This window comes from Aythya marila (assembly GCF_965140915.1).
Source record: "Aythya marila genome assembly, chromosome: 10".
NCBI lineage: Eukaryota > Metazoa > Chordata > Aves > Anseriformes > Anatidae > Aythya > Aythya marila.
In genome coordinates this window covers 20,810,522-20,825,793 of record NC_139051.1, presented here as the reverse complement: position 1 = coordinate 20,825,793, position 15,272 = coordinate 20,810,522, and the positions used below count along the sequence as shown (strand labels likewise).

Here is a 15,272-nt window from a genome sequence, read left to right as displayed (position 1 = left end):
TCTAGCTCAGTTTGCTTCTGCACCCTGTTTTGGCTTCCCTGGTTATTCTCCTGTGGTGGTTTAACACCAATGGGCAACTAAATGCCACCACGCTGCTTTGTCACTCCTCAAAAGGACGAGGGAAGAAAATGTGTTGAAAAAAGCTAGTAGACTGAGATAAGAACAAGATCACTCATGAGTTATTCCTCAGTTATTACTCAGAATAAATCAGATTAATATAATTTATTGCCTCTTAATAACAGACTAGTACAGTGAGAATGGAGCTTAAAGTAAACTGAAACTACCTCCTCTGCCCTGAGTGCTGTGGAGGAACAGGAGCTGTGGTCAGTCTGTAATACTTTGCTTCTGCTGCTCCTTTACGTTCACTCCCTTCTGCTCCAGAGTGGGGTCCCTCCCATGGAATGCTGTCCTTCCCAGGCTGATCCTATGTGGGTTTCCCACAGACAGCAGCTCTTCAAGAACTGCTACAATGTGGATCCATACCACGGGTTCCATCCATCAGGAGCAAACTGCCCCCACACGGGTCCCCTGTGTGTGGCAGCACCCCCCAGACCCTTTGTTCCTGCATGGGCTCCTCTTCACAGGCTGCAGCTCTGGCCTGGGGCCTGCTCCTGCTCTCCATGGGCCGCAGTCTCCTTCAGGCTTCATTCACCTGCTCCACCGGGAGCTCCTCCACAGGCTGCAGGGTGGAGATCTGCTCCACTGTGGTACTCCCAGGCTGTAGGGGGACAGCCTGCCCCTCCATGTGCTTCTGCATGGGCCTGACATCCCTTCTCACTGGCCTTGGAGTCTGCGGGATTGTTCTTCTCTGTTTTCTCACTCCTCTCTCCCAGCAGCATTTTTTTGCTTTCTTCAATGTGCTTTCTTCCAATGTGCACAACCACTGTAACTCACTGGCCTCGCTCTGGCCAGCAGCAGATCCCTTTTGGAGCCATCTGGAGAAGGCTCTGATCTAATACTAATACAGGGCGCTGCTCGAAGAGGCCACCTCTGCAGTGCCTCTTGCTACAAAACCCTTACACATAAGACTAATACATCTCTTTGTATGTCTAAAAGCTTTCTGAAGGGCTACTGTTTAAATGTTCAGGATAAATTTGCCTATAGATTGGAGCTGAAAAATCCTGGGCCTACAAAAGGGATTAAAATGGTTATCATATATAAGGAAGTTGCAAGGCAGTGCAGGGACAAAATTAGAAAGGCCAAAGCTCATCTGGAGCTCAATCTGGCTATTGCCGTTAAAGATAACAAAAAATGTTTTTATAAATACATCAATGCAAAAAGGAGGACTAAGGAGAATCTCCATCCTTTACTGGATGCAGGGGGAAACTTAGTTACAAGAGATGAGGAAAAGGCGGAGGTGCTCAATGCCTTCTTCACCTCAGTCTTTAGCAGCAAATCAGTTGCTCTCTGGATACCCAGTACCCTGAGCTGGTGGAAGGGGATGGGGAGCAGGATGTGGCCCTCACTATCCACGAAGAACTGGTTGGTGACCTGGTACGGCACTTGGATGTGCACAAGTCGATGGGGCCAGATGGGATCCACCCAAGGGTACTGAGAGAACTGGCAGAGGAGCTGGCCAAGCCACTTACCATCATTTATTGGCAGTCCTGGCTATCGGGGGAGGTCCCAGTTGACTGGAGGCTAGCAAACATGACGCCCATCTACAAGAAGGGCCAGAGGGCAGACCCGGGGAACTATAGGCCTGTCAGTTTGACCTCAGTGCCAGGGAAACTCATGGAGCAGATTCTCTTGAGTGTCATCACACAGCACTTGCAGGGCCAGCAGGCGATCAGGCCCAGTCAGCATGGGTTTATGAAAGGCAGGTCCTGCTTGACGAACCTGATCTCCTTCTATGACAAAGTGACGCGCTGGGTGGATGAGGGAAAGGCTGTGGATGTGGTCTACCTTGACTTCAGCAAGGCTTTTGACACTGTTTCCCACAGAATTCTCCTCAAGAAACTGGCTGCTCTTGGCTTGGACTGGCGCACGCTTCGTTGGGTTAGAAACTGTCTGGATAGCCAGGCCCAAAGAGTCGTGGTGAATGGAGTCAAGTCCAGTTGGAGGCCAGTCACTAGTGGCGTTCCCCAGGGCTCGGTGCTGGGGCCGGTCCTCTTTAATATCTTCATCAATGATCAGGATGAGGGCACGGAGTGCACCCTCAGTAAGTTTGCAGATGACACCAAGGTAGGTGCGTGTGTCGATCTGCTCAAGGGTAGGAAGGCTCTGCAGGAGGATCTGGATAGGCTGCACCGATGGGCTGAGGCCAACTGTATGAAGTTCAACAAGGCCAAGAGCCGGGTCGTGCACCTGGGATGCAATAACCCCAAGCAGAGCTACAGGCTGGGAGATGAGTGGTTGGAGAGCTGCCAGGCAGAGAAGGACCTGGGAGTGATGGTTGATAGTCAGCTGAATATGAGCCAGCAGTGTGCTCGGGTGGCCAAGAAGGCCAAAAATATCTTGGCTTGCATAAGAAACAGTGTGACCAGCAGGTCCAGGGAGGTGATCGTCCCCCTGTACTCGGCTCTGGTGAGGCCGCACCTCGAGTACTGTGTTCAGTTTTGGGCCCCTTGCTACAAGAAGGACATGCAGGTGCTTGAGTGGGTCCAGAGAAGGGCAACAAAGCTGGTGAGGGGCCTGGAGAACAAGTCCTACAAGGAGCGGCTGAGGGAGCTGGGCTTGTTCAGCCTGGAGAAAAGGAGGCTCAGGGGTGACCTTATTGCTCTCTACAGGTACCTTAAAGGAGGCTGTAGTGAGGTGGGGGTTGGTCTGTTCTCCCACATGCCTGGTGACAGGACGAGGGGGAATGGGCTTAAGTTGAGCCAGGGGAGTTTTAGGTTGGATCTTAGGAATAACTTCTTTACTGAAAGGGTTGTTAGACATTGGAACAGGCTGCCCAGGGAAGTGGTGGAGTCACCATCTCTGGAAGTCTTTAAAAGACGTTTAGATGTAGAGCTTAGGGATATGGTTTAGTGGGGACTGTTAGTGTTAGTTCAGAGGTTGGACTCGATGATCTTGAGGTCTATTCAACCTAGAAATTCTGTGATATTTACATCTACCAGCCTTACGGGCATTTTACCTTTCTGTTAATTCAAGTTCATTTAGAGACACAGAAGAAGGCATACTTCTACTAAAAAAATCATGTAATTCACATATTTGTAACGAGTGGAACTATGGGAGATCATTTGAGAGCAATGAAATGCTTTATGAGGCCTAACGGAATATGTAATCAAATTTAGCACTGTACTTATTTAAATAACAATACTACTCTTTTAACAATATGCCCATTACACAGAAGGTTGTACCCACCGACTGCAATAAATGTACCTTCAAATCATTCATGTGGTCATTTGAACATCCCTTAGCATAAACATGATGGTAATATGGAACCTTTCTGCAGCTTCAGTGTGTAACTGACTTCTACCGTGCCAAGAACACACACCTTGCTATGCTTTCTCACTCAGTTCTTTTCGCTTCAGAAGCAATGACCCACGCAGAACCCAGACATATCTTGCTTTGGTATTTGGTTCACATTTCTCCTACTAAGAAATAAACTTTTGAAAACATAATTCTTCCCTATCAATGATCTGGCTGAACAAACTATCCTTATTCAGCAATGTGATTAATGAAGCGGTTTAATTATAAGCACTTTTTTTTTTAATTATTTTTAATTTTTACACTTCAGTTGATTCTTAAATGCTTTGATGAAGTGGGTCCTCAAGACTTTGTCCAGCATAAAGCAATGTGAGGAAGGTTGACAAGTCAGAAGCTTTTCTAAGCAAAGTAGGATAGCAAGTCTGTGGGCTTCCATAATCTTCTGGGAATATACAACAGAGTAGGACATTATGGAAAGGTCATGAAGAAAACATGCCAGGTAGATTTATACCATGTCTTTCTGTGAATGATTGTGTATGGTCAACTGTATCTGTTATATAGAAGATGGTTTTGTAAATTAGCAGTTTTCCTAAAGCAATAAACTTCAGTGAAATTAATAGAAGGTGATATGTTCTTGGCATCTCTTCATAAAGGAAGGAGAACCAAAATATTAACAGTGGACATATTTTACCTATTATAGTATGACAAGCAAGCTAGCTGTTGGCTAAATATCAGATCTTGAGTATAATTGTCTGTGTTGAGAACTGCAGAATAATGTCCAAGCACTGGAAGTCAGGTAAGAAAACAAATGTGGGTGGCATACTTCATAAGAAAAAAATATTTGCCTATTTGAAGCATACCAGGACTCCAGGGGTAGCATTTTATTGTGTGTTGTGCAATCTGTGAAACTGTACACTCTTTGCACATAAAATGCTTTGGTTTGAGAGAGAGTACTGCTTACAGCAGTAATGCAATTGTAAAAAATTGTAAACTCCCTCCCAAAAAAAATCATAAACTCCCTTTCTAAATGACAGACTGATTCAGAAACGAAAACCTTTTTGTAACTTCTGTAAAAATGCCACATGAAAACTAAATCCAGCCCTACCTTATTCCGGACAAACTCCCACTGACATCTCGGGAAGTTTAGTCTGGATAATTACTGCTGAAAATAGCTCATTATTATTATTCATCTTCCTCAGCATAAAATACATCTCATCCAAGCTGAGAGAATTCCAGGTCAGCAGAATTCTATTTCCAACCAATCATTTTATATCCCTGTGTGAATTTTTTTTCAGATGCTGCCTCTGCAGGAATGGGTCCCAGGGGTGATTATTGCTCTTGAAATTGCATGGTCTTTTTATTGTTCAGAAATGTTTATGGTATGTGAGACTGGAAGTTTTAACTCAAACAATTTCACTAACCTAACTGTATTGCATGATATTGGTGCCTCTTGTAATAATCTTCTCTTGCATTACATTCTGCAGTATGTTCCTTCAAATAGTCTCATATTCAGAAAGAGGATCACATATTACTTCCTCAGAGAACTGTCTTTATAATATCATATGACAAAACCAGAAATTATAATCTCCTTGCCTATCTTCTTTTCTGAATCGCTCTGAATAAATCTACTCCAATACCTGTTATTCAGGCCGCACACTCTATGTTCTTGTATTCAGAATATGTCCAAATCTCACAAATGCCTTCTAAATAACATCTCTATGACTTGGCCTTTTCCAATCATCCATGAAGAGACAGGGTTTTGTCAATTGTACCTGCAGTTACTACAACACTGTTCTTCCTTTCCATTACAAATGAAGCTTTCTCTACCCATAGTTCCTTGGAAGGCTGCTCCAAGGATTATTTTCATAGCTCCAGATTTTACACATGTAATATGTTACACATGTAAATACACATGCCCCCTTCCCTGCCACCTTCTACTGATTCTGTATACTTAAAAGGTATAATTTAAGTTGTTGTAAACTACCTGCAGTATTTTGTGCACTGAGACTGTTCTATAATTTATCCTGATACACAGTGCCTCTCTTCACCACATCCTGGTATCAATGAGTAGTCATCTGATGCCTTTCCCCATAGACTGAAAGCTTTTATCTAGCTTTGACAACATTTCTGTTCTGTGTTTGCGTAGTGCCTAGCCCAGTGGGATCCAGGTCCCAATAAATTCTTGCAAAACACCCTTATCAATATTATCATCAGTATTTTATGCATTTTTTAAAATCAAATCTACTTTAATTAGAACTATCCAGTTATTGTATATTGATCTAAAAAATCATTTGGTAATTGCTAATGTATTAAAATTAGAATTAAAAAGGATAGATTTTTCTTCCTTCCTAACTAGAATTATATACAAAAACATGTAGGAATATTCAAAGGCACTCACAAGTCAACTTTTTCCTCCCCACTTCTAGAAATCATTAAATGAGAACATGGCAGCTAATTACAAGGAAAGCATGACAGACATATTTATGCTCAGTACAGGTACATGTCAAAATGTAGCTATTCCAATGGTTAGCCTCTGTAGTAAAAGCTGCCTACAATACTATATTATGTGCTTACTTGTCCACTGGAATTTAACCAGAAATTCCTTTAATTTTCTTTTGTGACTAAAACAAGACTATTGTCAACTATTTCAGAGATACAGATGTAGTGAAATACCAATGTGCTGTATCAAATTTAAATTAAATGTTATCAAATTTAAATTAAAAGAAATTAAATCTTTGCATCTGCTTGAAACTGACTTTTACCAGGTTACAAATGTTTCACAATGGATGAAATGCAGGAAGTTTTGCAAACTTTTATCATAATTTTTTTTTTTTTAATAAAATTATAGTAGAGTTGTCTTTGGAAAAATATCTAAAAAGGACTGCATAGGAGAGATGGAACTGCTAGTCTGGTTGGACAGGAAGCTGCTCAGGTTCCTGAAATGTGCTGCTCGCTTTAATTCATGGAGACTAATTTGGGACAGGAAGTGCTACAGGCAGGATTCCTAAAGGCATGATTTTTGAATGGTTTCCTTGTTATTTTGTGTGGTATTCTGATTATACTGTGTGGTTGAATTGCTTCATAGATTTTATTGAAGATGACACTTGATATATATTACCTTCTAATGTACACTGTGATCTACAAAAAAATGAAGATGATGCCATACATTAATTCTGGTACTAAAAACTTCACCTCAGGACCAATGATATTTAGCCACAAGACAATACACAGCTATGAAAAAATATAGAGTTTCTCTCTATCCTCCACATGCTACTAAATTTGCAGTAAGTTAACATGCTAAAAAAATTATATATCACATATTATACTAAATAATACACATAATAATCCACATAAAGGACATATCATCATTTGTGAATTACCTTGTATTTTGGAATAGTTTTTAAAAGCTCTTTAACTGGGACATCTGTGCCAACTACTCCCAGGAGAATCCCTTTGGATCTCTGAAAAGAACAATAAAACATGCACTTAGAACCATGCTAATAATGAACATTACCGCCACTAATTTCACATTGCAGCTACTCTGCAGAAGCGAACAGATAATGAACAGATTATCTGAAACGTGGGAACAGCAGAGACTGGTGCGGGACATCTGATCAAACAGTCATTTAATCAATAATAGTGCTCCTTTCTACTTCATCTGCAGTTCAAATAAAATAGGCGTGCAAATTTTCAATGGTTTTTCAGTCCCTCAACAGAAAATTTCTTCATGCAAAATAGTTTCTAAAGAAAAAAAAAAACAAAAAAAAAACAAAAAAACACAAGACAAGAAAAAAAATGTTAAAAAATGTGTTATTCCCTTCACTCCCAATTTATCCTGTCACTTGGTAGACAAAAGAACAATATTAAGCATTAAGGGGAAAGTACATATAATTTTCTTAAATAACATATTAAATTAAAAAAGTAAACATATATAGATAACATAGACACGTGAGTAATTAAATTCTGGATCTACACAATAGAAGCATAACAGTGCAAAAAAGAAAAAAGATATAGATTATTTGCTGTAAGAAGATAATATGGAAGAAAAGACACTAAGACCCAGCATCATCTGAGATTTTCTCTTAGACATATGGTTTCATTATTTTATTACAGTTTCTTGAGTATAGGTATTTGTGATTACTTGTGCACATGTTAATGCTAACAAAGGGATAATAATTGCAGACAGAAGAAAAAGAAAATAATACAGTTTATTAGAGCCAGGTAAAACCTTGTTAGGTCCCCCAAATCAACTTCCATGCAGTCACTCTATTATCACATGACAGAAACAATCCTAGTACTTACAGTTTCATTTTGCTTACTAAATACCGGCATGGCGACAGTCGTCATCAACACCAATCCCTGATCATCAGCAAGCTATATTTGAAAAAGAAATATTATCTCTAAGAACTAAGGAATAATTACATGTGATTGAATTTTTCAATTACATTTTCTTCATTTTAAATGACATAAGGCAATTTATCTAAATGATGTTTATGTATTTAGAGTTGCAGTCAGTCCAGCCCCACCATGCCTCATCTCATTGATACCAGCTCTGTCCACCCCATCAGCTCTATGGTCAGGAAAGATGTCTCATCTTCATTCTTATTGGATTTTCCCATGAGGGATATGAAGGGGCTGAAATGTGGATTGTGGAAGCAGCATGTGCAGTAGCAAAGCAGCTGGAGCTCTGTTCCACATCTTTCCCAGTGTCAGCTCTGCAAAAATTGCCTCAGGTTGTTTTCTCCCAGGAAGAGGTCATGAGTTGCATGCACTTTCCTTCTGGTCCAGACTGAGATCTCATCAGCTAACACGGCAGCAGAAAGGATGACAGCCAGTGAGGATCCCAGGAGCATCTTTGCTCCGTCCAGTTTCAGTTTGCTGGACTAAGTGGTGGCATGAAGCATTAGTTGATGGTACACATCAGGGTTCAATGTATTTCTTCAATTTAGGGAGGAAACAGATCTCCTGACCTTGGTTCCGTTCAAGAGAAACAGGCAGAATGCTTAACAATGGCTACAAGAGAGTGACATGCTCAGACTATTCTGTCTTCATGCCCTCTGGCCAGATCACATCCTTGCCCGAAGGCAATGGTTAGCTGTGATGCTCAAGGAAGGACAAGCACAGCTCTGTGTACTTGTAGATCCTCATCTCTACATATGAAAGGTAACTCACACAGGAAGTTCAGATTTAGTGTTAAATACTTTCTGCCCCTATAGTTTGGGAAGATACAACATTGAAGAGGCTTATCCTGCCTTTAAAACTATGTCATATCCTGCCATATCTATGCCACATCCATATCCAACTGGATTCATAAGCATAATTTAGTTCTAAGTTGCATCTGTGTTTAGCCAAATGCACAAGGCAAGAGAGACAATCTTATTGAGGAACTTTGTAGGTGAGGGGCAAGCCCAATTGCAACAGTGATATTCTCTTACTGCTCCTCCATTAGTATCACATCATCTGTACTCAGGCAGTATTTATAAGACTTCCATTTTTGAGAATTGGTATAACTTTGATTTTTTTTTCTAACAATTTTATGTTATTTTTTAATGAAGCAACAGCTATCAACTGTCCAGATTTTCAAAACACAAAAACCATACGTTATGACCAAGATATTTCTGAAGCATGTTTCACATTAATAAAATAGACAAGTAAAATCTAGAACATTACAGCAGCCCCCAGTCTCTGAAACCAGAGGAGGGTTTCAGTTTCCCAAACAATTATGTTTCCAGAAGCATGGCATTGTCTCATGGTGGGGAGGAATGTTTGCAGACATCAGACAAACACAAATGGGTTTTAGGATAAAGAAGGTTTGTATCTGATAGGGAATCAATAGGAACATGAGGTGGAACAAGCTCAGGACCATACTTTTTTTTTTACCTTTTTATTATAATTTGTTTAGCTTTCATTTTAATAAGTATAGACATTTCTAGTCTCCCTATGATCCTTGATTTGTTAAACAATAGTAAGTTATTAAAAAACAAGCACACAGAAAAACAACCCAACAAAACATTGAGAGTCCAGGGGTTGCACCAAAAGCAGCTGAACTAGGTTAAGAATTTACTCTCTTTGGCCAGAGTCATATATTCAAGCACACTGACGTGATTTGTATGGAGAGGAGCCTTCTGCGATACAATGTGCAATAGTCCTGAACACATGTACACCAGGAAGTGAAAAAGCGTTCTGCTGATTATGGGGTGACATCTTGGAGCGTTTAGAGATTTCATATGATTGCCCAGGGTTGTTCATCTCTGACATTATATATTTGTCATGTATCATTATGGTATTATTTTACAACGGGCCCACTCATTCTCAAGAGATTACTATAAACAATTTATCAGATAGGATTCCAGCCAAGGGACTTGTCAGTAAAGTTTATGGTATTTGAAATTCTTTGAAGGGGGAAAAAGAACAGTCTGGAGTTCCTGGAAAATTCAAAGAGAATAGATCATTAACTCTCAAAAGTAACTATGAAAGCATGCAGAGAATGATTGCCCCATAAGTATGATATCTGCAAGTGTCTGTAAGGGTTGGCTAATGTTAACCTAATTTTTGTAGAAATAGAGTCTTATTTTTTTGGTAGGCTGTTTATGCCTTTTTTTTTTTTTTTTTTTTTTTTTTTAGGTAGGAGAGGGAAGAGATTGTTAGATGAGCAGGATGTTGGCCACTTCCTTAAGTGAAATCAGCAAATAACTGGGTGATAGATTACATGTATTTGGGATATTTCACCAAGTTACCAACTTATGCTCCAGTATTTGCTTCACAAAAATTATTAGATTTTGAGGAGCTATCTCCTGGGGAGGAAGACAAATTTATTCCCTGGGCAATGACATTTTAGTAGAAATACTTTGAAATAGTAGAATGGTAGCCACTGGGTATTTCTGCTTCGACAATTTATGCTAGAATCAGTGAATGAAGCCATGATCTAGGAATTCTGCATTGTCACTTTTTAAGTCTGACAATTTCTTACATATAACAGAACTTTCTGATAGCTTATACAAGTGTTTGAAAAATGTAATAATTTTGAGAAAAAAAAATAAAACTAGAAGGATTCTCTAATCACTAAAAAAATAATCTTATATTCCTTACATTCAGAATGAGCATGCATCACTGATATTTCAGTACTAGCTAGATTACTATTATCTGTATCACCAGCAAATACTTAATAGAAACTAATGTTTAAAGAAAAATGTTAAATACCAAATTTAGAAAACCATAAGATATAAACAAAGTTTCTGAATGACTAGTTATTTCAGAAGTCCATATTATTGTGCAATAAATAGTAAGAGTAATAAATTCTCTGGTTACTCTTTTATTATTCTCCACAAAAGAATATGTAGGTAATCCTTATGATTCCCAATTTTATCTACTGGACATCACAGTCATAGGCTCAAAAAATAATTATATAGGCATGTAAGAAAGAAAATACTGAAGAAAAAAATACTGAAGAAAAAAACATTTCTTACAGGAAACCTCTTGAAACACAACTTTCTTTTTCTTCCGTAAGCACAATATGCATGCTTCTAAGCATTTAGCAAATAACTCATTTATACATAACAGGGTTGTGTTTTTTTTAGTGTTGCTGAAAAATATGCAGAATGATACTAATCTCAATATAATGCAGTAACATCACAAGATGGGTGGTTACACATACAGTGGAGGGCTCTTGGGAATGACTGAAACCTTAAGCAACACAAATTTAATCTCAAACTCTAAACAGGCTATACCTTATCCAATTTTGTTCCTCCGGTCTCTTAGGAGAAACCTACTAACAGTTACAGCCATTTTTATAAAGACATGCTTTATTTAGCATAATTATTCCTCCCTCTGAGATTCAGAATGGTTTAAAGCTACATGCTAAGCTTACTGGGTTCATCTTTACTAACCCCCACATATCCTGGGGGATGGCAAGGTTCATAGGAAACAGAGTAAGGTTTGACAAAATCATACTCACACAATATTATGTTAGTTAGACTTGGGCATCTAATTTCCTTTAATTTTCCTTTCCTAATATTCCTGAAAATATTAAAAAGCTATTAAATGCTGTCATCTTTTTTAGGAATATTGGAAAAATATTGCCATAAAGTTATCACTGAAAAAGAGTTTAATAGTTTTAAGCCAATTATAGCATCTGTGCACTAACTTAGAATTTAGTTCTATTTAAATATAATTACCTAGGCAAGCCTGTCAGGGTTCCTTTAAATTTGCAAAGAATATATTTGCTGTTTTCAGAAGTGGGTGTCAATTCTAGTTTCTTCAAATTCTTGGTTTTGAATTACTGAATACAGAAGAGAACCAGCACAGAAAAAATAAAAATAAAAAAATTGAGATGTAGAATTGTCAGATGCTTCAGTCAGCACTGAACTCATGATTAGCCAAATGAAACAAGGAGGAAAATGTAAGGATCCACAAATTTTTGGCAGAAAAATAATAATGGGAAAAACATGTAATAAATGACTTTTTTTTTTAAACTGTATTACAGGTATTTGACTCACTTTCTTAGAGAATAAGTAGAATAATTTCTTAAGAATGGCAAATGGGAACATACCTGTGTTATTTATTTATATTTACAGAATTATTTATATTTACATATACTTTCCTATATTTATTTAGATATGTATTTATGAAAACACTAACTATCCTAGACATCTGACATCAGCAAGTCTCCACTTGAAGAGTGGAATCATCTTCATGCTAAGTACAGAATTCTGAGTATGTGCAGTACAGCACTAAGTGCTTATCCTTTCAACTTCCCCTTACACTGTTAGGTATTTGTTTCCTGTGGAATAGCTACAAGTTTCTGCTTTTTCCAAAGGCCAAACTAGTATGTTTACATGAAACTTATGCATTTCAAAACAACCCCTCAAGTTTACCTTATCACAGGAATTCTATGGGCATTTTCTTCAGGAAACTGTTTATCCCTCAGAAAATCGGAATGTTTTCTTTTGCAAGCATGGAATGTAATATGAAGAAATATGCTTCCCCATAAAACACAGTGGTCACCATTTAGAAAACAAAAGAAACAACTTTAAGTTCAGTTCAGTTCAGTTTCTTCTGCCCCAAATGCAACTAGGTCATTCTCTGGGTGATTCTTTTTCATTAAAGACTGCAGCTGATGAGAGAGCAGTAACCAACATTTCCCACGACAAATCGGGAAGATACCTTTATGAGGGGACACAGACTGCCTATGCCAGTTCACATGCGAAGGCATCTTCCTTCATTAACAAATACAATCAGTCTGTGCTTATACATTTTCTAACAGTCAGACTAGATCTATTGACCAATATTGGTCTGGCTGTTTCCTCTGACAGGATAGGACCAGTGCATCTGTCTGGGAGTCCCCAGCAATGTATGAAACTTGACTGGCTTCTGTCATATACACCAGTGGTTTCATCTGGAATAAGATGATATCCACAGTAATGTGAAAGCAATCACTTGGTGGGAGAGGGCTCACTGCAGCCCTTCTCATGGCAAAGCACGGTACATCTGGGAACTTATGAAGCCAGACAGACCACATGTCCACTGTCAGAGTTTTCTTTCAGCAAGGTGGTTTCACATATTCAAATGTATCCTCAGGGAGGTAACAGAGAAAAGGACTCCATCCTATGCACTGAGCATCTCTCCTTAGTACTGCCAGGGCACAATTAAGTTTTGCTATTGCAACAGCTGTTGTTCAACCAGCCATTTCAAAAATCTTCCATTTTCTACCTTTCTGCTGATTATTATTTTCTGATTTAGTTCTACATTTGAATACATTATTTCATCTTCTCTTGAGAATACCAACTCACAATAGCATCAGTCCCTCTAGGACTTATTAATAAACCAAAACCAACATAACAAACCTCAATTTAATCTCTGTCTGAGCTTAGCTTCCTCTCAGGATTCTTTTTCTTTCCTTTTTGCACTTAGCAAAAGATAGTCTCATCTGTTTTACCACATAAATAAAGCCAGTAGGCCTCCTCTATCAGGTGATCTGGGAACATTTAAGCAGAACTACATTCTACTTAAATGCTATAAATACCATCTATTAAGTGGAGGAATCACAAGAAAGAATTAATGCAACCTTAGTCTTGAAGAGCTATGAAATGCCAGTGATTTGACAATGCTTCACTAGATCATATGCCTATATAAACTTCAAATTAGTACAATAAGATTTCATGTGAATTAGAATCAATTAAATACTAAACATAGGTGTGGACTCATGAATATGCCTGCATATGTTTATGGAAAACTAGATCCAGATCATACTCAAAATAGTAAAATACTGGGAGGACCTGTACAGCTCCAAAACTCAGATGTTTTTTATTCCTTCAAGTCTGGAAATATATTCTCATATAAGTACAAGCAGTTTAACTGTTATTATTCCTATGTTTTTCTGAATCATGGAATTACAATGGCACAGTAAAAATGCATTTATTTCAATGCTTGAGTTCATTTCATCTGAAGTTTGGATGAATTGTGCTATGGATTATTTGTATTTCAACATACTCATCTAGTATTTGAAAAAGAAAAGGGGGGGAGGGGGAGGGAGTTCTTGCAGATTCCTCAACTTACACTAGTGTATTTGGTCTCAGAATTGCTAGGCTACATTGGATGACATTGGAAAGAACAACTAAAACTAGACCCCCTGAGGAAAACACACAGGATTTTTTAAATTATCATCTACAGTCTGAAATTATGGATGAAACAGACAATAGTCGTTTGCCCCAGAAAGCTGATCCATTGCAAAGACATAATGAGAAGGTTTTCAGGCAGGAAGCCATACAAGGGCCATGGAGCAGTGGCCCTGGACATTCGGCTTGATAACATGCTTAGCAAACAATAACAAACCTCTAAAAATCTCAAGAAAAAGGCAAAATGCATTCCCAGACTAATGACTCTTGAATGTTTAGAATAAAGGGAAGAACTTACTCCACCCCAATAATACTCCTTTGAGTTCTACTCTCCCTGGATCTACATGGTTCCTACTTGATTTTCATCATCCCTCAACAGGAGCTTTGATTTCCATGGAATTTAATTAAGTTACCTAGAGACTGAAAGGCAGAAAAATTCTGTCGGCTGTTATATCTACATGACAGAGGTTAAGTTTGGAGCTAAAATTCTGAATAAAAGAAAAAAAAAAGAAGAAAAAAAAAAAGGAAGCGAGGTTAGGAGGTATGGTGAGGATTAACAGAGGCACTTGAACAAATGTTTGGGGAGGGTTGTGCAGCTATGCTGACAACAGAAGCTTTGGGCTGTGGGTCTGAAAGGAAATAGGATTAAGGAAACTGAGTAAGGAGACAGGTCAAAGTGAAGATCTGCTGGCATTGCCCATACAGCTGAAAAGTAGTGGAAAAAACATTGCTACATTCAAAGGGAATTAAAGTGGGGTGAAACTGTGGGACATAGGAATACTGCAAACCCTCTGACAAGATGCTTGTGTTCAAAGTGACTGCCAAAATGCTGACACTTAACCCAGAGGAGACAGCAGTTCCATAGGAATGTCCATGAAGTATGAGGTTCATGCTGAGGCTTTGTTTTTTCTTAATTTTCTTGAATAACCCTGTCACCTTCCCAACCCATCCCTCCTCCCTTCCCCACTCGTGTAGCCTTGTTTCACCTGGTGTCATCTTCTCCTGGGACTACTGTACTTTTCTGTGCTGAGTATAAAGTCATGAGGCAGGCTGGGAGCATCAGAGAACTGGAATTTGACCGGTTAATTGTTTTATATAGACTACAAGAGTAAGGAATAGCTATTATTTTAGCTTAGATTTAAATTATGGCCTGGAAAAATATAGGAGCCTGTGTGAGTGTATTAATTTCCTGTGATATTTCTATGTTCAGCTATATAGGAATGAAACACCAAAAATAACAGTTTAAAATATTTACTTAGGTAAAGTTGGCAAATTGCTGACTCAAAA

The 15,272-nt window shown here is 38.7% G+C and overlaps 1 protein-coding gene across 1 annotated transcript in view; it reads right to left on the bottom strand.

Moving 5' to 3' along the window:
- CACNA2D3 (calcium voltage-gated channel auxiliary subunit alpha2delta 3) overlaps nucleotides 1-15,272 on the bottom strand; it is a 463,161-nt gene that overhangs the window by 121,287 nt on the left and 326,602 nt on the right. The window contains exons 15-16 of the mRNA XM_082768173.1: nucleotides 7,675-7,746; nucleotides 6,753-6,833 (exon numbers count right to left, since the gene is read on the bottom strand). Of these exons, the coding sequence (XP_082624299.1) occupies nucleotides 6,753-6,833; nucleotides 7,675-7,746 (153 nt within the window). The remainder of the gene's footprint in view (nucleotides 1-6,752; nucleotides 6,834-7,674; nucleotides 7,747-15,272) is intronic.